Genomic DNA, 26,691 nt, shown 5'->3' with positions numbered 1-26,691 from the left:
AAATTCTGAAATGGTTTCTGGCATTTAATTATATAAGATTTTTGACCTGGCTAGGCAGATAATGTTAACACAGCTTTAATACTAAACAAGACTGAACATGTGTGTGCTTGACTTTTATTAAACTCCTACTGAAGAAACAGATTAATTGGAGGCTGATTCATTGGTGAACAGGCGTTAAAGACAGAAGGACCTTCTCACATTTTGTTCTGTTACCCAGGCTTATGCCATCTCAGGTTGGCAAGGAGATCCCAACTGTAGTGTTTTGAAATGTAACTGAAAGAAATTTTAGAATATAAAAAAAAAAAAAAAAAAAAACACCAAAAAAACCCCCCTCTACACACACACAAAAAAAAAGGAAAAGTGAGCCATTTTCAAAATGCTGATCTGATTCCTTCCTTTTCTGTCTTGCCAAATGACCACCTGACACCTCACTGACACAGGTATTGCCCAGATAGGTTTTCATTAGTGATGTTAAAAGTGTAAATGGGATCATGGGAACCGGCATCTGTCGTGATGATTTCCTACATGATTATTAATTCTATCCCCCCCCTCCTCCGCCCCCAACCCCAGAACAATTTTTAAGAAGATGTGTACAAGCTGTGATTAAACCACTTCAGATTAAGCTCAAAGTAAATTGAAAAAGTCCTTCTTAAAGCTCTCATTTAACAGTGCTTTACATCCATCTGTAAAATCAGAGCTTTGCCTGCGAGCACCCTCGGAATAGCCCACTTCCCACAAGGTAGCAGAGGTTAAAAATAAAATAGCAAGAAATCCGTGGCAAAGCACATGTGAGATTAACGGGGTGAAAGTACTGGAGTGGAGAGCTGTTTTCTTCTGTCTGAGCTCCTCGTTCTGTCGCGCAGCCCCCAGTCTGGAAATCTTAACACTGACACTTTTGTACAGATCGGTTTGTTAGCGATTTCAGATTTTAATTCAGCACCCTCGCTTGATTATTACTGACATTTCTTTTTTGTAATAGTAGGAGAGAGAGAGAGAGGGAAGAAAGTGCGTAAACAGATTTTTGCATGAGCTAGGTGGTGGGCAATTTTTGACATCAGATTCCGAAGCTTGAGAGAAATGTGCTTGCTTCCAAGGTGTATTTGTGGAATTAATTAAAAAAAATAAATAAAAAAAAAAGAGATGTGATCTAGGAGATTCAGCTGTGCTCTTCGGTAGCTCCAGGTGGATGCTGCCGATTTCTGGGTGTCTGTGAAAAGCGGGAGACTCTCCGGGCTTTATTTGGTTCTTGTGTGAAAGTGGGAGAAAGGAAAGTATTTTGACAATTACCCATTGAGCTTTTCACTTCATTCAAATCTGCAACGCAGCGCTAAAGTTGGTGAGTGGGTGTGCAAGGGAGAAGCAAAAAAACAAAAACACGTACTATAAAAACAGGCTAAATGTCTGCACAGTCCCCTGAAAATTCAAATCTCCACATTTATTAAAGCTCTACGTTTTAAAATCACGTATTCCTCTATCTTCATTACTCCTGAACATTAAAGATACCGGTAAAAATTAACCTCTGATGTAAATCACTTGAAGTTAAATACATTATATGGCTTAATTTATGAAATGATTTGGTCTATTATGTTTTATGGATGTTTATTTTACCCTTACAATCCAAAATTACAGAAATTAAATACCATAATGAAATTGTGAACTAAATTGCATTCTCTTACAGGTTTATATGCACACTTACGCTTAGTATTGTGCAGCAATAGCAAAAAATATTTGGAGAATTATTATTACAGCTGTTTCTAGGATTAAGGGTAAAATGCCCTCTTTTTTATGCATTAGTTATTAGTTCATTATAACTGGCATTCTACAGGTAAAAATATCAAACCTTAAATTGAAAATGTTTGGAAATTAAAAAGGATAGAGTATGTAAAAAAAGGTTCTTATCTAATGGTATAGCTCAGCATATTTTCTGCTTTTCTAAATATAATTTATGAACTGATTTTTCAGATCTATTTATTAAATCCCTGAGCTGGATTACAAAAATTTAATATAAAATATAAAATACATGTACAGGCAGTTTAGAAAAGGTATCTCAATGGCTATATATCATAATAAACTTTCTTAATATTTGCCTTGCAACAGCTGATTTCTGATTTTTTTTTTCTAGTGCAGTAGAGCTAAAGCACAATAGCTGAAAGGTGAACTTTTTTGTATTTCAACATTCCCAGCCTGGTAAAACTGTTCCGCCTGCTACATGATGTTATAAATATCAAGATTAGTTTCTTCTAAAATTACCAGTGCCAGCTGCATTCAGTTTCCCATGTTCTATAGTATTTTGTTACCAATGTTCTCAGTTTAGTGAGAGGGTTTTAAAAATCAAATTAGTCACAAAAATCTTCAATATTAAAATCTGTTTATGTGTTTCCCATATATTTTAAATATTGTACATAAATCCATTTGCCTTGCTCAGTCAAGAACTCCCACTAATATCACTGTTCTCCAAGCCTTCTTGCCCAATATGTTCCTACATTAACAATAACCATTTTAATTTCTTCTCTGGTACTCAGCACCTACAATTTAAATAACTGACAATCATTAAATTGTCCATAGCAGTGGCTGGTATATGTGTGCCTATATATTTTGCGGACATGGAGGCATAAATATATACCTATAGCCTATCTTTAAAAAAAAATAAAATCTACTGTACTGTATTTTGACCTCAGTAGCACAGCATTTATATTATGCATATTCTTAAGAATCTCTTTGAATCGTGAGCTCTATTAGTATTGCACGAGAAAGTAGCAATTTCTGTGGTCCTGAAGTCCTTACAAAATCTTGCTTTGCTTTGGACCTGTGTGTGTTTAAGTTTTTCAGCTGACATCATTTCAGTCTGGGAATATGACATACGGCCACTAATCCAGGATTAATTGAGCACTTATGTGCAGTACAAAACATTCTTTATATATTGACAAATATTTCTAAAAAATGGATTGGTATTTTTGCTGTTAATTGTTTCATTACTGACCTTTACCTCTGTAGACATATGCAGTTTTCGTTTTTTTGGGTGAGACTTTCAAAATATTTTTTTTTTAAGTGTCCAATGCTCAGTGTTAGCAGTGACATTTTTACAGTCTATTCAGAAGCATATATTTCAGTCTTTTGTATCTCATTTCTTTCTATTTATTTAAAACAACTTAGCATGGAAAATCTTGCAGATTTAAGTGACAGTGATGATGTACAATATGCATAAAATGAGCCTGTCCCTACCCATGGTGTGTATTGCTAGGGACTCCATTGCAATATTTACAGTTAAACTAAACTTTTTCAAATGAAGCAAAATTGCATTTGTTTTGCAGATTTGCTCATCATTAAATGTGAAACATTTCACATTTGTCTTTTTGAGTAATTGGCTTTTTAAAATGATAAGGTGCTCTGAACACTTGTTATGTGGATAGGTCTGACGTTGTATCCCAGAAATCCATATGCCATACAGACAGAACAGAAGAAAGATATTCACAAGCATGTCACAGATTGGACTGAAGCAAGCCAAAAACCAAAGTGCCATGGCATTAACAATAGCACCAGATTTACTGTCACGATTGCAATCTGTGCTGTATCATAGACAGAAGGAGAACTTTTGATAGGTAACACCTCAGTGTTTTTTAAATCTTTTTGGCAAATTATCATTTTCATTATATTTTTGCCTGCCATATAATATTATTATAATGGTATTAAGTCACACACACGCACACACACATGCACACGCACAAAGTTTATTAGCCTTCAACAAAAGGGCTGATTTATGTTCTGTGCTATTCCTCAAGAAAAAGAAGGTATTTTACTAAAGATTGACATACATTTTTAAGGCGAATCATCCACAAAAGTAGCAGTGATTTTTCAAACGTGGCTTAAGTTAATAAAATCTTAGTTAATAAAGTCTTAGTTAATAAAATCTTAGCTAATAAAGTTAATAAAAGTACAGAGAGAAACCATGCGCACCACGTAAAGCTCCACAGCTCAGAAGTTTCCAAAGTTTGAAGACAGTAAAGATGCAGGATTAGGGGAAAATACTTTTTTCTGGGGTTCAATCACAACTGACTGCATTTTCCCATTGCAAGTATGTAGACGTTTCTTTTTGACCATAAAATCGTACATTTTCTTCTAGTGTAAAAAAAGCTGCATAAAGCAGATTTGGCAATACCATAATTCATGTTGAGCTCTGATAAGTGCTGAAAAAGATTTACAAACTCACAGCTTGACACTGAGCCCACATGTTGGGTAGAGTGGAGAAAAAGCTCTAGAAATACTAGGTAGAGCTTCCTGGCAGCAAACAGAGAAACATCAGTCAATTGTTTTTCGTAATTGAAAGCCACCTTGGGACCTTGTTGAAAATAACGTATCTGCCTATCTTTTCTGCTGTTTAAATTACCTGGCTGGGGGAGTTGTCCTGGGGCCGCTTTACAATAGGCTTTTTAGTGCAAGAAAAAACATTGAAAATTCTCACTTTATATGAATTATAGATTTGAAACACACTTCACGTAGGTAGGAAATGAGAATCGCGAGAGCGCAGGCAAACCTACCTAAACACGAGTCCGGGTGTTGCTACCTTCTTTGCACTGGAAAGGACTTTTTTTTTTATATATATATATACTTTTGGAGCATCCTCTTCTGCAAGTCTTCATCGCAGATATCGCCCTTGTCTGAAATCTTTGGGACTACTTGTGTGAGAAACGGTTGCTTGCATAATTTTAGCTCGCTACGTTGTACTTAAAACTATATTGGCAGCGCAGTTGGTGCTTGATATTCTTCGAAATGTTTCAAAGTTTACAGTGGTGCTGCTGCTGTGTTTTGCACTCGCTGCCATAAAATATCGTGTTGCCACAAAATGTTGTGGGAGCTTCATTTAAATACTGTGAGCTGTGCTCTTCTGCCTGGAGTCTGGTGCAAATCAGGAATTACTTAAAATTTGGATTAAGGCAGAGAGTAGTAAATTTTCAACAACTTTCGGGTTTTTTCCCCCCCGGTTTCAAAAGGTTTGACTAAGCATATGCTGGTTTAGGTTCACTCTAGCTTGACTGTAGCATCTAAACATATCTCCAGTCTCCACTTGTGCTGATGCAGACGTCGCTGCAGATGAATCACTATTTGCAGCAGCTCTATTCCCACTTTCCTGAACTTTTCCTGTGATGCCACTGCTAAAGAGCTGCAGTGTGTAGGCAGGAGACACATGTAAAGGGGTTAAAGATATAGAAGGTTAATCATTTTGATAGTGGTGATGTTGCCATGAGTGGAAGCTCTTGGTTTTACCTGCTTTTTCCCCCCCAGGTGGGAAGGTATGTGCAGGTATTTGATATTTGCTCCCAGACCTGGGACTGCTGCTCTTTACTGCTCTGGGAAGGGCAAAGTGAGATAATCCTTAGATAAACCTAATTGCAACTTTCCCTACCTGCTTGCAGTAGCTTTACAGTCTCTCTGATCTTCACTAGCAGAGTCAATAATTTGTTTGAACAAGTTTTCCATCTAATCATTAACACACTTAAAGCCTATAATGAGCTCTGTATACATGCAAATGCATCTTTTTAAAGTGCTTGTGTAGATTTAAGGGCATTGTTTCCTTGTAAAATGGAAATCGGAGCTTTTTCTCACATAAATGCTACAGCCCTTAATAAGGGATGGATCTGCAGAGACTTTCTAAGTTTATTTAATTTTACAATACGTTTGTCCTTACATATTGTATTTGGGATCTTTTTAAAGAAGAGAAATAACACTTTAAAACCTGTATCAAATCAAATTCCTTAGAAGATTTTCCTCAACCCTCTCATCTTACAGCAGTCAGTGAATGAAGGGTTTCAATTCAGAAATGAAAGGCATTTATAAACAGATATTTTTTTCTCAACTTTATCAGGCACTGCTCAACTCCCATTGTATTGATATAATGATACTTCAAGATAAATAAAGAAATGCATGACTATAGCAATGTAAATAAAGCGAAAGGCAATAAGATAAAAATGGGTACCATTCACGCTCTGTACGACAGCTCGGAGGACTCGAGCAGAAGAGTAACCAGCTCGGTGAAAAAATCAGAAACTGTGATTGCTATTTAACACTGCAGCTTTTCACAGTAGCTCAGCACAAAGTTATTTAGCACAGGTGTTTCTGTAAGTCTGATACATTGGGAAAATTCGCAAGGTTCTCCGTCTCTCTTGCTCCGTGTCGGCTGCGAGGTTGGTCCTGTGATGCAGTAAAGGGGCTGCTAGCAGGGAAGAGAGCGTATGGGCAAATGAGCAAGTTCAAACACAGGAACTGATCTAGATTCATTTTCTTGGTTGCTAATTTTTGTAACGCATGACAGTAGTGAGGTGAATGACCTGTCATCGAGCAAAAGCAGTGAAAAAGGGGGAATGAGTTATCATTCAGAGTTAAGCGTGAAACTGAGATCCTGTTCCCTCCTTCGATAAAAGCAGCTTTCCCGAATAATATGGTTATCAGTGCTCTTTCTTTGTTAAGTGAGAATTTTGATAAATATTCACCTTTTTTAGTATTTCTCACCAGTTTATTTAGATGTGGTGCATTTCTGTGCTTTACACCACAATGTTTCACCCTATGTGTGTTTGCATTTCAAGAAGAGATTAAATGTTATAATTGAATTTCTAAACACCTAAAGCTGGCAATAATTTTTTTTTTTTCTTTTAATTCTCAAGTTCTGGCAGTATCTAATTTATGGCTTAATTCTTTGTAAGGTCATCTTCTAAGTGAGTGACTTCTGGTTAATCTTAGACATTATGAGTTTGGCTGTGATAAAGAATCAGTTCATCTGTTCTCAGAAGGAAAGGAGTGAGTTGTGGGGATTGTTGGCAATTGAAGACCCAGAGTTTAGTTGAAAACTGCGTATAATTTCTTACATACTTAATTTTTTCTCTCTCATTTTTTCAAGCTGTGTTTTGACTAATATAACCAAAATTTAAAAAAATATTTAAAAATCATATTTCCTTTCTGATATTGTGTTCTTCAAGTAGGGTAGGTAAGGTTATTAGTTTGGGTTTGCTTCTAATAGTGAAGGAATTGATAGGTGGTGGGGTTTTGGTGTTGTTGTTTTGGTTTTTTCCTCCCTAATTCCTTGATAAGGTATTCTTTTCTCTCAGTTGGACTGGAAGGTTTAGCTTTCTTTTCCTGGTAGGCTTCTAAGTGATAACTAACTTTGTTGCTTGTGGTTCTGCTGTTAATTTACATGCAGCTCTTACGGGCTGTCACTAATATATCTTTTGTTCCCTGAAATAGTCACTCTGTGCATAAATATAACTTTTCTGCTATTTTTGCTCCGACTGATTTGCTCATTTCAGTCTTGTGACTGAAAGCAGCACAAGTACTCACACTCTCAAAGTTGCATATTGCTTAATGAAGTACCTTGCTGAATCAGGGCTACCGTGTTCCAGCAGATGAAAGAAAAGCATATAAGAAGCTGTACTGCCAGGTTCTGCTTTGAATGTTTTTCTTTTAATCAAATTTTAGACTTATTAGCATAGTGGATCATGCTTTTGCAAAACAAACAAAAGCTTCTAGTCTTATTCTTGAAAGTGTTGGGAAATGTTAATGTAATTGGTTCTGTTTATAGTTCAAACTCACTTACATGTCTCTGCTCATAGACACAAGTAATAGAAGGAGAGTCAGCTCTTCCAGCTCTGGTCTAATGAGTAAGTGTCCCAAAGCACCAGGAAGAAACTTCTTGGTTTCCTTTGTTAGACTCAAGAACCTCGTAACATTCTTAATTATTTTAGTGGCAGGAGAACAGCACAAGGATTAGGTCATGGGTGGGATTGTAGCATAGGGTAATGTAACACTTTCAGAAAGTCTGAAATTCCGTTTCCTTAAGACTTTCCATTTTGCCTCATGGTTTAAAGGACCCATTGGATGTCACTTTTCAGTTGTCCTGTGCCGTTGAGTTTGATAAGAGTGATAACATACCCAGTATCTCTACCAACATGGTGGGAAGGGCAAGGAACGTGTGGGTCAGGGGTCCATGGGGAGATGCCCTGGTAACAGCCCTTCTGTATCTGCAATTTCTGTTGTTGGATAAGCACGAGTCTCCTGGCGCATCCACAGTGCTTGAATTAATATGCAATGATGACATCTTTGGACAAGGAGGACATAATGCGTTTTAAAACAGTATTTCTTTCCCTGTCATGTGTACTGTACATTTATTAGTGAGGAGAAGTGGGGCAACAATCACGGTGTTGCAGGGCTCCAGATAAATATGGTCTTATCATTGTGGTATGGAGGACTCAAAACCCACATACCCAGCCATTCCCGTGCCTGATAATTTTGCGTATTTTTAGCTTCTCTTATATTTAGATCCCTAAGTTCCTGTAAGAGCTGTCACCCCAAACCTGCATTTGGCTACACTGCATCATCCCAAAGCTCACAATAGAAAAGAATATCAGGCTTTCAGACACAGCATATTTAGAAAAGAGAGAGAGAGTCTGCCAAATTCCCCAAAACCACTTCCCAATTCCCCTCACGAATAGCAGGAAATTACTTGTTATCAGTGGGTAATTCAACCACAAACGTTATTGATTATCCAACCTCAATCTTTACAGTCTTGATGGCCAAATATTTTGCAATCATTCTCTCTATTTAAAACTGGAAGATGTGATTTTTATTTTGGAAAAATGGAGTTTTTCAATTTTTCTGCATGCCACATCACATTGTGACGCATCCCTCCAGATTGTCCAGTGTGATAGCCAGAAGCTTGACTGACAGATGTCAAAGTGTACATCATGTTCTAATACATGATAAAAGCCTTAAAAAAAAAATAAATCAGTTGTTTGTAAATCTATACATAGTTTTTAAAAGAATGTACTTGCTTTTAATGCTTGGTTTATCCCAGTGCATACCAGAAACTGAGAGACCTAGAGAGGAGGTATGTGTTTCTTATATATTTTTCTAATTTCACTGTGTTTCTTAAAAACCAATACGTTACAGAATCGATCAAAGTAGGTTGTCTTGTTTGTCAGCTACATAGTCTAATATTTCAGTAGTTTTTCACCCAATTGCCACTAGCTGCCTAAAATTCAGTTAGTGTAAGAAATTCACTGAGTTATGAACTATATTCTCCTTTCCTGGAAAAGCTCCCCTCAGATACCTATTGTGAAAAGATAATTTGATATTTAGGTTATATGATGTTTTTAAATAAAATTTTGAGTAACCTTCTGTTGTTGCTACACTAGTACATAGAATAGGTGATAAATTTAAAGACCAGTGCATTTCCGGTGCTGTCAGTGCCGTTCCCGAATGTCTGAAGAAAAATCCCAGCACCTTTCAACACTTGAAAACTGGTTTGAATACATCATGAGAATTTGGAGACATAAAAATCTCTGATTTTTTCAGATAACAAGAATTTCTAACTTGAAAAATTAGAAGATATTCATTGAATGAAACAGTGTCTCCATACTACCTATACTGTGGTGATGCTTATTATGTAAAATAACTGTATTCCCAAATGAAAAAATAATGTGCAGCTGTGTGAGAAAGGTTCATAGTCTATTAGCCTTTTAGGAACAATATTTGAAATATCCATATTCTTTAGTACTTAGTTAATAGTATACAGTAACATGTATGGTATCACCCATGAAAGTTTTCTAACAAGGTTGTGACTCCTTAGAAACAGGAGTTCAGCTAGGTGACAAAATGTATTCATCTATGTCCTAAATCTCAACAGAACCATTTTTAGTAAAACACTAAATATTATTTTTTTTTTAGTTGGAAGTCTTTTCAGTTGCTGTAGTTGGAAATGTTTGTTTTCTTAAATGGATGTAATAGCCTTATTCAAAATATTTTTCATCCTGTTTAGCTCTTCCTAATATTTACCTACAAATAGAGACGGAAAGAGGCCAACCAAAGATGTTATGCATTGTTTGCTCCCTGCATGCAAGGAAAGATGATAACCATTATATTTTTCCTGCCTGCAACACTTAGCAACTTGACATAGCTGGCAGAGTATCTGTGCAGATCATGGACCAACTTTGATGTTTTACATTGTTATTAAACAATAGCTGGCATGGTTGTGTAGCAGCAGGATATTACACTTACCGTTCAGTAGACCTGTTTTTGTAGAAAGGGACCTCCTGCCTCCTTGCCCCAGGCCACAAAACCCTCTACTGCAGTGATGATGTTTTGGATCTCTAGCGGGAGGAGGATTCTTGTGCTGTTGTATTGGCTTTTGGCAAGTTAATAAAATAATGTAAACAGCTATTTTGGAAAATGTCCGCATGTTCTACATGCTCAGTACACTAAGAGGTTTTGAGTCAGTTTAAAAAAAAAAAAAAAGAAGACAGAGAGAAAAGAAAAAGAAAATATCCAAAATATCCGAATGGAAAGAAAATGGTAAATATAACAATGAAAAATCCCATTCAGTAGTGCTGTTTCATTTCTAAGAGATGCTTTATTCAACAGCGGGTATCAATCCCCACAAGTAACATCTGCTATCAGAGGATTTGCAGGTACACCTTTGTTCACTGCTAACAGAATTTGTGTCAGTATTATAATTCAGCAGATTTCTGCTTTTCACTCAAACCAGGATTAGCATTGACTTGGGCTGGAGGGCATTCAAGCTGCTGTTCCTCTTTTAGCTATATTTCTCTGTAAACATCTAATTGTTTCAAAAAGTGATGTACAGTATGCAAAAACCTGAATTCAATGCAAATAAGTCTGTGCAGCTCTAAAGTTAACAGGTGTTCTCATTAGTGTAAGTAGACAAGGAACGATTCTTGAATGTTTTATAAACACTTATAATCATGGCCAAATACGCTACTATAAGTATAAAGATACTTATAGCAACATCTCTTTTTTCTTATTGTGCAATCTCAGCACTTATTAATAGGAGACATGTGTCAGTAAATGAAATACTAAAAGCCAGTACTGGCTTCTGCCTGCAAATAATGTAGCTGTAAAATGCTCTGCTACTGATGAATAAATTTCTGGCTAAAATAAGAGTCAACGAAATGAAATCTTTGCACACAGCACATATATATTTTAAATATATATCTTTGCTTGTACTGAAAGTAGAGCATTCATTCTCCCTTTGATATTTTTGTTTGTTACAAGGACTTATCATGTTGAGTCTCACTCACATATATCATAAAGTGTTATAACATGCATATAAAATTGGACAGGAGGAACATTCATCACTAGGTATTGTCCAGCTGGTAAAACTAAGAAAGACGGGACTTTCTCTCCGAAACCGTTGCCAATATCTCTGTGTGTGGCTGTGTAATATATGGCTTCAGATTGCAAAGGCAATAACAGTAAAATATTACCCCAAGGAGAAAAGTGGCTTGCAGGAGGTATTCATACACTGCCTTTAGTCTTTGTCTGTGGACAAAATGTGCAATTGTCTATTCCCCTACTTCCCGCTATGCACAGATACCACTGAGTTGAGTCTTAATTACTACCTCTTGCTTCTCTGCTTTGAGCCCGTTCTGGGGGTACTTCCTTCTCGCTTCCCAAGTCTGGTGACTTCCATCTCCCCTGACTTTGGCTTAACGGTGAGCAGAAGTCCATCCATCCCGCTCTCATGGTGAGGGTGGTGGAGCCATGGGGCTGGATCCCAGGGTGGTTTGGGCAGGGGGGACACAGGAGGCTGCACAAAGGTGTCTGACATCCACTATGGTCCTCAGCTGCCTGGATCATGTTTTTCTTTTTGCTCACCGCCCCTCTTTTTCAGAGGCCAACCCAAATAGTCTGTCTGTGTCTCACATAGGGCATGATACCAGTGTAGTACGTCAAGGGGAAATAAGTCCTCCCGGTACCTTCCTTGGATGTTTAGCAGAAAGTACTTGTGCTTCCTCACCTTCCCCTTTGCTCAAAAAGCACATGCTTTCATCTCACACATGTCCAAGGGCAGGGAGAAATGTAGATGTGGACTGGTAGGTGAATGACAAACTGGTCCTTGAAATCAGTGAAAGCATCCCAGTACCCCTGGCAGAGCACTGGGCCTTTCCCCCTCCTCTCCAGCCTGAGCTCCTCTTCTTATCCAAGATGAAGTTCTCTCAGGGCTTTAATCAGCTTTAACTGTGACCTCCTACCTGTTCAGTGCCTTCCTTACAAGTGATATAAATCAGTTCTTCTGCAACTGGGAGTCTTCACAGCCAGGAAGGAAAGGAAAAGATCTGCTTTATAATGCAGGGAGAAGACCTGATTCTGTCCTTGCTAATATTAATGCAATTCAATAGAAACTGGTGTACAGACTATGAGTTCATTGCGCAGCAAAAGGGAAACATTCAGCTCAAAGATTTTTCTTCTTCTTAGCAGTCACAGACTTCATTATTTTATTACTAAGTTATGTTGAACGATTCAATCCTAGGAATTTACCAGAAAAAAGATTTATTTGTTCATCACCGGTGCAATACAGTTTCATTTAAAAATTTGTTCTTTCTTGGAAGTTTGACCCCAGACTTCAGGCTGTTGAATCCGCTTCAGAGCCATTGATGTGTATGCTGCAAAAGCTAGGTTAATTTCACTAAAAAGCAACTTACTTTATATGAGCAGATTGCTTTGATAGGATGATCCTGCGAAGGTTCCCATAGAATGGATGTGCAAATCAGTCATACCACAAGGCAACACAATTAAAGACATATCTTATAAACATCTGGCAGCAATTGGTCTTACAATTGCTAATATTGCAGAAGTTGTGAAAACACAGGATCTGTTTGTTGCCTCTTTGCAATGCTTGGTTTTCACAGTAATTTTTACAGAGTCAGAAGAAACTGGGTAATTATAACATAAGGTTCAACATCTTTAGATATGTAGAACATTTTCTGTTGCTTAAAACAAATATTCCCAAAGAAAGTATAAAACATTTTTCTGACTTGCAAAGTTTTTGCAGTCTATCATTTAAATTACTTAAATAAAGGGAGCTTTACTACTCCCAAAAGCTGAGAATATAACACCCGCCATGCATATTAGCTTGATCTTTTTGACAGACCAGAAAAGTGTTTGTGTGTGCCAATTAAAACAAAAATGGATCCCCAGTGGCTTGTTCCTCACACAACTTCTGAAGACTGCTATCATTGTATGCTGGGGTAACCCTGGATAAGGCGGCTATCCAAAGTAAACAAACTTTTCAAAACTTTCATGACAGATGGGGGTTACAAATGCATTTTAATAAGAGAGTTGCCAAAGCAACTTTTTTGCAATCAGCATATATTTACTTAACATCTAGCAACATTGGGAACACAAGGCAGATACTTTCTCACAAAATTTTTTAACAAATATCATTTTTTTTGAAAGATTGGTAGAAGACCTTTTCTTTCAAGCTGATATTTCCCTATCACTTCAATGTTAACTTTGCTCGACATCCAAAGGACTGCAAGATTGGTAAAGCCAGACTGTAATACGAGACAGACAATCTGCTTGATAATGAAATTTCTTTGGTAGTCATAAACATCTTAGAGTCCTTTAAGTAATTTAACTATCAGTATAACCATGACTACCCCTGTTTGATAGGCTGAATCGTATAATGGGTATGTGATGCGGTATGGATATAATGCAGCTCAATACTGATCCTTTTGTTTTCTTTTATTTGCATTTCTTGAATATTAGACTTACAGCACAGAGATATTTTATTTATCCTTTCTGCTGCTCACTCATTCAGCATAAACACGGCCAAGAGACTGGATTATCTGTGAGAAAGAATTTGAGATCAACTTCCAGAAATGCTGTTAGACTTTTGACATGATTTTAAAAACTTACATATCTCTGTCCCTGTTTAATTCAAATCCAGCTAATTAAACCACTAAGGAGCATAGTGTCTCCCAACTTTAATTAATTCTACTTCTGCTGTGGGTGTGGACACATGAGTATCTATGTTTTATGTATTTATTCTCAAGCTATATTATATTCTAATGATTTATTTTTTTATTAATATTTAGAAAGAGAGAGAAAATTCCTAGTCATCTGTCTGTCTTCTTTTTTTCTTTTCTTTTGGCTCTTCCCACCTTTCCTTTCCCAGCCCCGGTGGCTGCCATGCAAATGGAAAGTGGTTTGTCCTGTGTTACGTGGGCTGGGTGGTTGGATCCCACCCTGCAAAAAAATCTCAGAAAAATAGAGTAAAAAAAAAAGTGGTTTGTCCTGTGTTACGTGGGCTGGCTGGTTAGATCCCACCCTGCAAAAAATATCTCAGAAAAATAGAGTAAAAAACCCTAGATTTCTCTTCATTATAGGATTTGGGATGATAAACATGATTAGAAAAAATCCAAGACCTTGTGAGAGCACAAGGTGAGATGAAGGGAGCAGTGGGAAGGGGGAAGAGTGTTAGCTTCTGAGCCAGAAATGCTCCAGCAACTCACATTTCCTTTTTTTCCTACACATATCAAGGGCAGCAATCCCAATGCACAGTGCAACAAGAGGAACACATTTTATTGAATTTCTGCACGCAGAGGTATCTGTCAATCCAAGTTTAAGTCACTTAGTGCTCACCACAAGCTGTGGGAGTCCCAGGTGACATAAAAATTTAGATTTTCTGCACTGGATTCTGCACTGGATTAGCATCTAGTGGGGTTTCCACAGTCCAGAAGTGTCCAATAATCCAATGCTGAACCATTGGGGTAGGTTATACGAAGCTTTACCCCAATAGCCCAGCATTTTTGCAGGATGTCCCACATTCAGAGGGAGTTAAACAATGGCTTGTTTCAGTCCTTGGCTGAAATAAGAACTGTGTGGTGGTTTCTTGGTGGCCATACGTAAACTATACGTGCGCCATACGCTTCCCAAGCAGCTCCCTCTGTTCCCTTTCGCTGCAGGGTAGAGACCGTGAAGGGGTGGGATTTTTTGCTGCATTTCTCCTTCCCCATAGGATTCTTCACTTCCTGTCTTAAAGTTTGTTCTTGGCGTTGTCTGAAAATAGTTCATCACTGCAAATAATAGTTCCAGCCACCAGAGATGCATAAGTACACTTTGAAGTGAGGGAATCAATAATACGGTTTTGTATTTTTGTTTTGCTGTGTGAATTTATCGCCCTTTTCCATATCTCCATAGAGCACCTATCAGTAGGATTGCTAAAATTGCCTCCATCCCTGTTTTACAGCTAAAATAAATGTAAGAAATGAATGCATCTATAGAAATGTATATCGGTAAAGAACTAGAGGGATACCATGAAGGAGACTTTTTTTTCTTTTTTCACAGCGGTGCAGCAGTTCCCAGACCAAAGTTTGTAGGAAGGTTGTGGATAGAAGCCCCTGGGCTTGTCCCATGGCACTTTTCTGGATTTTATCTCTTGTTTTCCAGTGGTGTAGGTATACAGTGAAAGGGAATAATCTCTGAGACGTGCTCTGAAAGGCGATCCAGGTGATCTGTAAAGGTTTGGAAGTCCTGGAGGGACACATCCATGCATGGCACAATAGCGTGTCCCAGAGCACAACCCAGCACAGGCAAAATATATGATTTGTAGGATTTTTAAGAACTGCTGGGTAGGTTCCAAGGTATATTTATGTATTATAAAATGGTTACTGGTATTAATGAGATACAGCGCCCCGTATTTCCTGGAGCTATAGAGGCATCTTTTTGTTTAACAACACAGGCTCTTGTTGAACGCAACCTCGGTACATCATTACGGCGACGCGCAAAAGAAGCTCACCCCATCCATTTGCAGCTTTATAAGGTGACAAGAGAAATCCTTAATAAGCCACAAGTAGAATATCATAAAAAGTGTTTCACACCTGCCTTTCCCCCCCCCTCCACCACCACCACCTTCCCCCACTTTGTTGGCAGCGCAGCGGTGTATTGAATTGAACACGTGTTTACCTGCGGTGAGCCGATACTTGCAGAGGATCAATGCTTAACAGCAGGACTGTGCTTACAGTTCATTGTAAAACTACCATGTGAGTGGATTCAGTCGCTTTGAAGTGATTTTTTCCCGAAGTGCTACAGCAAGAAAGAGAAAATCCAGGCTCCTCGATGAGCAACCTGAAGGGCACACACCCTCCGCAAACAAGAGGGTTAATGTCAGTTGTCGTTCCTTGTGGGTATTTATTGCTGAGGGCAGCATCGTAATTCTGCCTGGTAAGGTAAAGCTAATTCCAGACTGTAGCCTTTGCAAAAATGATGGCAAAGAGAGAGGGATTTCAGGAAATATTTAAATAAGTGAAGTACCTGGCACAATGGAGACTGCCAGCTCTATCTAGAGCACTTCATTTTCTTTTCTTTTTTTTTTTTTTTTTTTCCCCCCCAGATTTGTCATTTGTCTGTTTCTCTGGTCCCTCTGTTTGTTCCAGCAGTGCCTGATACAGGGACAGTGTGTTAACACGCCTTAATATTGAACAATTTATGCTTGTTGTTAGTTATACATCATTTAGGGCTGTGATCATAAATTGTTCAATCACAAGGTTTAGTCAAAGCTAGCATTCTTTACTGATGTCTTTTCTCAAGGGTGTTGAAAATTCGATTGTGCAAAGTGCAAATATGGTTTAGCAATCCCTTCCAAGAACCATTTATCAGAAATCCTAAGGAGGTAATATATAAAAGTGGGATAGGAAACCTGCACATTAAATGGGATTTACCAGCCAAAGCCTTTGGAACTGTTTTCCTGCGAATGACTGGAATGGAGCAGAACAAAGTCAATTACTGACTGTAATTAAGGAGTGGATGCATTTAAACTGTAGAGAGCAGTAGCAGTCTTCTTGAAACTGTCTAGTTACTCTGAAGATTAGTCTGAGGAAAGAAAGAAAAGGACTTGAACCATATCTTACAGAAAGTATATTTTAAATGCATTCTCTTCCCTTCGTTCTATGATCTGTTTTTACAGATTTGCTCATAAAACACTGATAATATATGATTATCAAAATAACACATTCAGACAAAGAAACTTTCAACATGCATTTTGCTTTGGTCTTGTTAGCAATGGAGTATCTCTTTTGCATATCATACAGTGCAAATGTTTATGCAGTGCAGAATACTTGGATTTTAATAAAGCCTGAATTTGCTGAACGGAAGACTAAACTATTTTTTGTCCTTTTTAAGCCTTCGAAATGCAGTAAATCTAATTATATATGTTGCTCTTACTTTGAAAATGTTATTCCATTTTATAATTTTAATAATGATTTGTTTATACTGGGAGAGAAGCATTAGATTGAATTGTTGCCTGTGTTTAGTCTAATTCATATCTGCATGTATCCATTAATAAATTGTGATATAATGTAATATATTTTGAACCCAAACCTTGCCATGTGAGGCAGGCACAGAACCAGAGGTCAACTCTTTCAACTGCTCACCTTAAGCTGAATTTTGACTTTTTTTCCCCCCTTTTGATAAAGGGAAGGGTGAGCGTGTGAGTAGTGACGAACTTGATGCCTGTGGACTCATAAGGGAATTAAAATTTCCCCAATAAATAACTCTCCCGTGCGCACGGGGAACAACAATGGGGGGTGGCTGGAGGTCCCCTCCTGACGGGTGGGATGGGATGGGATGAACATCTGCAGCCAGGCAGCCTCCCAGCCCGCGCTGGGGGACCATTCCCACATTCTCCGCAGCGCTCTCACAGGATGTCTCCGCTGGAGCTGCGCTGACGGGATTTTCCTTAATGCTGATGACTTTGGAAACCTTCCTTACAGGCATTTCCTCAATAACGGGAGGGTTATAGAACAATTAATAATACATTAAGCTGTTTTGTCTTTTTGTTGGTTTTTGGTTTGTTGTGTTTTATTTGTCTTTTTGTTGGTTTTTGGTTTGTTGTTTTTGTTTTTTTTTCCCTGGTAGTATTTCAGTTTTAAGATAGATGCAGGGAGTACCCAGGCTGGTGAGGATCTGTTGTTTCTTTTATGCTTTAGTAAAAACTCTTGACACGGGGCAGATGCAGTGAAACAGTAGCACTTGGGGTTGATGGATTTACATGAATAGGCTGTGCCAGGTCTTAACGGCTTTGCTCTGCTTTTCCTCACACTTTGGTCAGAAAGACATCTCTGTCGTCCACTGTGTTCGTCTGTTCCCCGAGAAAGACCTGGAAAGGTTTTGGTCTCCTTACCCCAAGAGAATCCCAATTTGCAGACTAAACCATCATCCCCAAATCACTGAAACCTGAGTGTGCAATGCCCACGTGCGGATGCTACCGCATTTTGCACAAGCAACTCTTAGCAACAAGGGGAAAAAAAAAAAAAGAAAAAAGAAAAAAGCTTTGGTTTCTGAGCTGTCAGTAGCTGAGCTGGTTTGGAGCATGGGCAGGACGAGCTCCTGCCCCTTACAAAACGTGGTGGAGATGTAACCCTCCATTCACTTGTCTGCAAACACAGAGGACTGGATCATTCTCCCTGGCCACCGACACCAGGGCTGTGCTGAGTAATCCCGGGGCAAAGCACTGTCCAGCTCCATCCCTCAGTTTTGCCATCTGTAAAATGGTCACTTTGACCTGCTGCCTAAAACACCTGGAGCTCTACTCTGGTGAAAAGATATATATGAATTAAAAAAGGTGATGTACCAGTATTATCAAGGTGGTTTACAGAAGTTGAGACCAACAGAATATGCACACATATTTCCACCAAATATTGTTAGGCAGTGAAACAGCATTATCAGGGGAATTAATATTCTTTTGATAAATATTCCCAGTGAGTGGGTCAAAAATGTAAATCGCCTTCTTTTCAGACAAACTGGGGATTTTTTTTTGTGATAAATGGGCTTCTAATTACTCTGCTACAGCCATCTTTGATGGTAATTTTTTTTTTTTTTTTAATGTGAAAAAGAGTGACATTATTAATTTTACCAAATAGCTTGGAAGTGGACTCTGGAATCACAGGTGTATAATAAATGTGTAAATTCCAGAATGAAGGTACTGGATATAAAAATAAGAACACCAGAAGAGAAATGGAAACTGAAAAGAAAAGGAACTAATTCTCATACTGCATTTATTTCTTTTCAGGGTGCTTTGATTTTCATTTTGAACTGTGTCTTGTAACACCGAGTTTCCTGACTTTTCTTAACTTGTATCACATTCCCGTTATTTTTGCATTATTTGTGTTCAGTGGTTTCATTGCTGAGACAATATCTCGTTTGTTGTGACATATTCAAAACAGTTTTCAGACAGAGGTTCAAAACTCCTCAGTTACTCAGCACTCCAGGAGATAATTCTCGGTACAAAGGGAAAGCATCTGGGTGGATAGAAGAGAAAAATAGAAGAAAATCATCTGTCTGGTGTGTGCTTTACTTCTTTACTTACCTGTCTGTGCCCCTGTCCTCCCCAGATCACAACAGTGTCAGGAAATGAGTTCCTCCTCCAGTCGGATATCGACTTTCTCATATTGGATTGGTTCCACGCTATCAAAAATGCAATTGACAGATTGGTATGTATTTGTTTTGGCTGTTACCTTTATTAATTAAGATGTAGCAATTTCAACTTCATTTGCTTAGGCATCTCTACAGGTTTTAGGCAGTCAGCAGCTAGCTAGACATTCCTTTCTCTGAAGGGTATAAAAATATGTATGCAAATCTACTAAAAAATGTCAGATAAACAAGGTTGTTGAACAAAAATGTCATTTGATTCTTGCCTCGAAATGGAACGCTACATTTATTTCTCTGAAATAACAAGGACATTGGTTTGCTGAGGGTTGTAAAAGCACACAAGCACTTAATAACTAATGAATTTTTGCATTTTCTGTTTATGCAGCCTACAGTATATAATCTTCAATAGAACTATTAATACATTTGAGCCTTTTATGAATTTTTGTATTACTTATTCACAAGAATAACACTAGCAAATAATATTCCTTTGTAACTGATTGCTGTTATTCTCCCAGGAAGGCTGGGGGTTTTCTACTAGAAGTAAGCAGGGCTGCGTTTTATTAAAACAGTTTTTAATTACCAAACCAGATTCAGCTGTAGCTTTTTCTTTCTTTTTTTGCCACTCTCAATACAAATTCCAAATGTCTTCCTCTTATCCCTGCCTGATCCAAGAACGTATTTTTGCAGAGGGCACTGACTTTCCTTGTTCAGTGCAGAATCTGGTGAGAGAAAAATATCCCCATTTCTTGCATTTTTCAGAGGTTTTGCTGCAATGGAATTGGCAGAGCGGGCAGAGGCTGCCTCTTTGAAAGGGTTAATGTGAACACAGCTACTGTTTCCTTAAAGAGCTGCAAACATTATATTGCCCTGAGGCTATAATCAGCCAAGGAAAGTTTGATCTGATGATGTATGTCTTCATATTGTGCATTTCATTGGGTGTGTGAGGATATTGATATCCTACTGAAGATTTTGGGGTGGAGTTTTCCGTGGAGACTCAGAACACTTTTTGGGTTTTTTTTGGTTTTGGGTTTTTTTTTTTTTTTTTGCCTGTTATTCAGCTAAACATCTAATATACTTGATTTTTAATTTATTTTTTTTAGTGTAATCAAGGTAATATTGCAGTTTCAGCAGCTCAGAGTGAGCCACAGCTCAGCACAGCAGTGTGGCTGGTGGGGCACAGTCTGTACATGGTTGGGGTAGTGAAGGGCTCATCCCAGCCAAGGTTGGCCTTCGCTGGGTGTGCAGGACAGGATGTCACCAGTGTCACCACGGCACGCTTGGTGACCACTTCATACCTGTCCTTTAATTCAGTTCTACAACTTTGGATGAGCGTGTAAAGCCTTCCAGCTTCCCAGACCACGGGGATGGCTAAATCTCACAAGACCAAACTCTGTGGGAAGAGACCTATGATTAACCAAAATATAATCTCAAATTTTATTTCCTTTTTTCCTTTTTTTCTCCATTAACAGTCCCTAATTGTCACTTTATATACCAGTGAATTAGACCTTCCAGCTTCCCAGACCACGGGGATGGCTAAATCTCACAAGACCAAACTCTGTGGGAAGAGACTTATGATTAACCAAAATATCATCTCAAATGTTATTTCCTTTTTTTCCTTTTTTTCTCCATTAACAATCCCTAATTGTCACTTTATATACCAGTGAATTAGAGCAATAGAAAAGTTGTCGTCCCCCCCCACCCCTTTCCTAAGCTTAAACGGACAGAATTCAACCCCAAATGTATAAAGATGTTTGAAACAATTGTGTTTGCAAGAATATTCACTGTAACTGTCTAAACCAGAAAGGCAATTTAAACAACCTTCCTCTTTGCAATCATTTGGAAGTAGCCTGCAATGTGGAAATAATTTTGGTCTCTAAAGCCTGAAGAAGTAGGCCTTTTGTTTTCCTCACTTAAATGGGAATTTATCTCAGAAATTAAGATCAGTCTGTCAGGGCCATAAAAGCCCTGCCATATGACAAATTTTGCATTACACTTTCCTTAAATTCTATACTCACTGCATCGCTTGCTCTGTGTGTGTCTGTTAGCTTTTGATTCTGCACTGGCATTCTGTAATATCTTGCTTCATTCTTACAAATAATAATTTTATTAAAAGCATACACATATGTATGTATATATTCTTTCCCCAGTCAAAAGAACGGAGTTGTACATCGAGAAATTTGGAGTTCAAACTCAGAAGATCCACCAGCATCGAATTACTGAATAGCTTAGACGCTGAATCCAAAGAACCAAAGCCTGAACACAGAAAATCTTTAAGTAAGGCTTTTTTCTTTTCTGATTTTCTCTTTTTTTTTCTTTCCTTTTTAAATAACTATGCCATTACAGGGGAAGATAATTTTTATTACATACAGAATGTAAGGAAGATCACTGAGAATTTTAAAGCTGAATGTGTTCTGTGCTGATATACATAACTTGCATTTAAGTAAAGACAGTTACTAGCTCCACACTTTTAAAGGGTGACATTCTCTCCTAAGCAAAATAAATTTGTTTAGCAGCAAAGAAATTTATTCAAGCCATTTATTTTTAAAAATAAGCAACATGAGTCCTATGCTAATGGTCTATTGCAGTTGCTTTGTTTCCATTTTAGTAAAATACCTCAAATTGCCAGAGTAATTTTGTCTGTTGTATATTTATACACTGAATTGCTGAAAGACCTGACATATCCTCTGCAGCCGACAATCAGGGAGATATATCTATAATTTCATAGAAGGTAAATTCCAGGGACTGAGGTTGATTTTTGTCAGTGTGATTAAAAAAAGAAAGTGATCTAAAACTAGCAGGGATGTGCTTTACCCCACTGAGACTTTCCTTTCCCAGTTTGTGCTGAGATGCTCGTGACATTGTGGGCAGCAGACGCCGGAGCTGGTGGTGTCCCTGAATCACTCACTCAGCATTTTTTCAATTTCACCCTCTCTCTCTCTCTCAAATCTTTGTTTTTCTTCTTTGTTTGGCAGGAGATTCACATACTGCTTCTAATGTAAGTGCTGTGACAGCTCTAGACTCGCATGTGGGTACAAGATACCTAGAGGTACCCAAGTGCTGTGTAGGAATTTGCCGGCACGCGTTTTCAGCGCAGGATCAAAGCCTTAGATGTTAAGAAAAGAGTTGCATTAAAAAAGACCCAACATAGCTATTTTTAATGATAATTACCCACACAATCATAAATATATGCACACATGCATGCGCGCGTACACACACAAACACAGAGATTCATTAAATAGTCTCTTTTTGCAGACCAAAGCTTTTTGTTTTTGTTGTTTTCCTGTTATCCTGGAGATTATTTTTTTTTTTTAAAGGTTTTTCTTTCTGTTATAAAATATAAAGTAGCCTGGATGTAGCGTGTGAAAAATTGTCCCAATATCTTTGTGCTGTGTGTTATGTTGCATTTCTCAGAGGAAGAAAAATAAGACTGAGAGCATGGTAAGTTTTGAGGGTCTGATTCTGCTCTTATTGTAGCTAATAGCAAAATGCCCATAAACTGTCTCAGCACTCGGAGAAATTTTATTTATTTATTTAGACATCTCACATATCTTTAAATGATAATTTGACAGACAAAACAGAAAAAGTGAATATGAGCAGTGACAGAGACTTAGTCTGCGTTTCTTTTCCAACCTTAGAGAACCCTGGATAACCTCCGTTTTGTTAAAGGCTATTTAAACTATTAAAAAATGTGAAAATATCTGCTGTGAAATCTCACTGAGTCGAAGCTTGCATTTAAATACTGTAGATTGGATTGCTTCTAAAATATGTATTCAGAACTTTTTTTTGGCCCCTTGAGATCAAGCAATTATGTGGAATTAGAAAAATCATATTATTCACTTACTTATTAGTAGTCTAAGCACAAACTGTATTGTCAGTTTTCTGCCTTTGGCTTTCTGTGCCCTTAATGTTCACACAAGTATCGTAGCCAGAATTATCGGCAGCTAGAGCCAAAATTGCTTTAAAAAGGCATGAGAACTGGTAATGACACATTGTTAGCAGTTAACAGGTGGTCGTTTCATTGTCCAGTTTGACTGCAGAGCACAGAGAAGATATGTGCAATATCTGCAAGTGTGTTTATAAAGTTCTTACAAAGTTTAATGATTTTATAATTTTATAGTGCTCTGATGTTATTGACTACTGCCAATGCCAGTTCCAAACAAAGGAGATTTTTTAAACATGGCTTAAAACTCCTCCGGTTTAACAGGAAATACGAGCAACTGATGTGTGTTAGAAGGCCATCACACCCCCAGTAATCTTTAATGAAATGTTCTGACAGTTCAGATTCAATTGTATTATCCTTCTCTCCATACTGAGGGCTGCAAAAAATGTCCAGTTTTAGACCCAGTACTGCTGCGTCATTTGAGTTTTTTAGCAGCACAAGTATATAAAGGGCAGGTATATTCTAACCAAAGTATTCCAGTAATTTCCTCATTAATTTAAAACTGGGGAGACTGCCCCTAGAGACTTAGTAGCAGGAATGTGGTTTTTATGTTTAATCCTAATTGCTTCTGCTTACACTACAAGGACAAATGGTAATTTTCAGTTATGCTTTTTGAGCTGTAGACACTGATTTCATTGAAAATTGGGCTCAAACTGCCAGGCTCAATTTCCAAAGTTCACAGAGTGTCCGTCGTCTTGGTCACGCAGCTTTTCAGTGGCTTCTCATCCAGTTTGGATTCAACTCATGCTCTAATTGAAGTTTTCTTGAGCTAAGATGAAACCAAGGATGACCTTGGGGAACATTACCAAAATATGTAAAACTATGATCCTGCTCGGATCATGGAAAAAGATTACTCTTCATTTTATGATGCCAAATATTTGACTGCTTTACTCTATTGCTGGGTCAGAAAGGTGTTTTGCACCCTAGAAGCACAACCCCCCATTAGAAGATGAATACTTTTGGTGTAAGGAAACTGCCTTACAACAGCGCTCCTTTTTATGTGAATAAGTGTTGTTCCAAACTGGATAATTTTTAAAATTAGTGGCAGACTTCATAATTTCCAAATAATTTTGTCATCATTCAGAGTGTAGGTTTGTTTTTTTTTCCCTAAGGCATCATTCAGAGTGTAGGTTTGTTTTTTTTTTTTCCTAAGATTGCCAAAACCCCTCCTAATTAGTACCAATTATAATTGGGTCTGCTGGTAGGTAGTCTGCCACGTTAATTTTAAACCGCATGGAACCCGGCACCTCGGTTAGACTGAAAGTAGAGATGCTGTTCATGGCACATGGGAGGTAGGGAAAGGATCTGAGCATTGCAAGGTTCCCAGAAATTATTCATCTCTAAAAACCAGCAGTCCTTACTGTGTGTATGGACTAGAGGAGCTGTCAGGGCAGTCAGGTTGTGGGCAATGAAGCCAACTCCATGCTCTCCACTAAGCTCAGCATTGCTTTTCCTGTCCGTGGTGGCTTTGTGGTTTGCATTTTGGCCATGGTTGGGGAATATTGTCACTCAGGAGTGACCTCTTGTGGAAGAGCCCTTAGAGAACCCTGGATAACCTCCGTTTTGTTAAAGGCTATTTAAACTATTAAAAAATGTGAAAATATCTGCTGTGAAATCTCACTGAGTCGAAGCTTGCATTTAAATACTGTAGATTGGATTGCTTCTAAAATATGTATTCAGAACTTTTTTTTGGCCCCTTGAGATCAAGCAATTATGTGGAATTAGAAAAATCATATTATTCACTTACTTATTAGTAGTCTAAGCACAAACTGTATTGTCAGTTTTCTGCCTTTGGCTTTCTGTGCCCTTAATGTTCACACAAGTATCGTAGCCAGAATTATCGGCAGCTAGAGCCAAAATTGCTTTAAAAAGGCATGAGAACTGGTAATGACACATTGTTAGCAGTTAACAGGTGGTCGTTTCATTGTCCAGTTTGACTGCAGAGCACAGAGAAGATATGTGCAATATCTGCAAGTGTGTTTATAAAGTTCTTACAAAGTTTAACGATTTTATAATTTTATAGTGCTCTGATGTTATTGACTACTGCCAATGCCAGTTCCAAACAAAGGAGATTTTTTAAACATGGCTTAAAACTCCTCCGGTTTAACAGGAAATACGAGCAACTGATGTGTGTTAGAAGGCCATCACACCCCCAGTAATCTTTAATGAAATGTTCTGACAGTTCAGATTCAATTGTATTATCCTTCTCTCCATACTGAGGGCTGCAAAAAATGTCCAGTTTTAGACCCAGTACTGCTGCGTCATTTGAGTTTTTTAGCAGCACAAGTATATAAAGGGCAGGTATATTCTAACCAAAGTATTCCAGTAATTTCCTCATTAATTTAAAACTGGGGAGACTGCCCCTAGAGACTTAGTAGCAGGAATGTGGTTTTTATGTTTAATCCTAATTGCTTCTGCTTACACTACAAGGACAAATGGTAATTTTCAGTTATGCTTTTTGAGCTGTAGACACTGATTTCATTGAAAATTGGGCTCAAACTGCCAGGCTCAATTTCCAAAGTTCACAGAGTGTCCGTCGTCTTGGTCACGCAGCTTTTCAGTGGCTTCTCATCCAGTTTGGATTCAACTCATGCTCTAATTGAAGTTTTCTTGAGCTAAGATGAAACCAAGGATGACCTTGGGGAACATTACCAAAATATGTAAAACTATGATCCTGCTCGGATCATGGAAAAAGATTACTCTTCATTTTATGATGCCAAATATTTGACTGCTTTACTCTATTGCTGGGTCAGAAAGGTGTTTTGCACCCTAGAAGCACAACCCCCCATTAGAAGATGAATACTTTTGGTGTAAGGAAACTGCCTTACAACAGCGCTCCTTTTTATGTGAATAAGTGTTGTTCCAAACTGGATAATTTTTAAAATTAGTGGCAGACTTCATAATTTCCAAATAATTTTGTCATCATTCAGAGTGTAGGTTTGTTTTTTTTTCCCTAAGGTTGCCAAAACCCCTCCTAATTAGTACCAATTATAATTGGGTCTGCTGGTAGGTAGTCTGCCACGTTAATTTTAAACCGCATGGAACCCGGCACCTCGGTTAGACTGAAAGTAGAGATGCTGTTCATGGCACATGGGAGGTAGGGAAAGGATCTGAGCATTGCAAGGTTCCCAGAAATTATTCATCTCTAAAAACCAGCAGTCCTTACTGTGTGTATGGACTAGAGGAGCTGTCAGGGCAGTCAGGTTGTGGGCAATGAAGCCAACTCCATGCTCTCCACTAAGCTCAGCATTGCTTTTCCTGTCCGTGGTGGCTTTGTGGTTTGCATTTTGGCCATGGTTGGGGAATATTGTCACTCAGGAGTGACCTCTTGTGGAAGAGCCCGGGCTGGAGTCGCTATCGATTGTCGGAGGGGATCAATTCTCCTTCTACTCCCCCCTTTCCGGGTGGAAACAAACGGCTTTGCAGTAGGAAGAGTGCCCTTTGGCTACCGTATCAATCTGAGGGCTGCTCTTGTCAAAATGCACAATCACAAGCTTGATAATGCAATCCATTCCCAAAGCACTATATTTCCAACCTGT

The 26,691-nt window shown here is 38.2% G+C and overlaps 1 protein-coding gene across 1 annotated transcript in view; it reads left to right on the top strand.

Annotated features, from left to right (window-relative positions):
- The window catches only part of ARHGAP15 (Rho GTPase activating protein 15), a 379,872-nt gene that overhangs the window by 182,297 nt on the left and 170,884 nt on the right, over nucleotides 1-26,691 (top strand). Inside the window, exons 7-8 of the mRNA XM_014941116.1 lie at nucleotides 19,176-19,274; nucleotides 21,360-21,486. Coding sequence (XP_014796602.1) covers nucleotides 19,176-19,274; nucleotides 21,360-21,486 — 226 coding nt within the window. The remainder of the gene's footprint in view (nucleotides 1-19,175; nucleotides 19,275-21,359; nucleotides 21,487-26,691) is intronic.

This window comes from Calidris pugnax, unplaced genomic scaffold (assembly GCF_001431845.1).
Source record: "Calidris pugnax isolate Ruff unplaced genomic scaffold, ASM143184v1 scaffold60, whole genome shotgun sequence".
NCBI classification, from domain to species: domain Eukaryota; kingdom Metazoa; phylum Chordata; class Aves; order Charadriiformes; family Scolopacidae; genus Calidris; species Calidris pugnax.
Note: the sequence above shows the minus strand (reverse complement) of the source record. Positions and strands in the feature narration are given on the sequence as shown.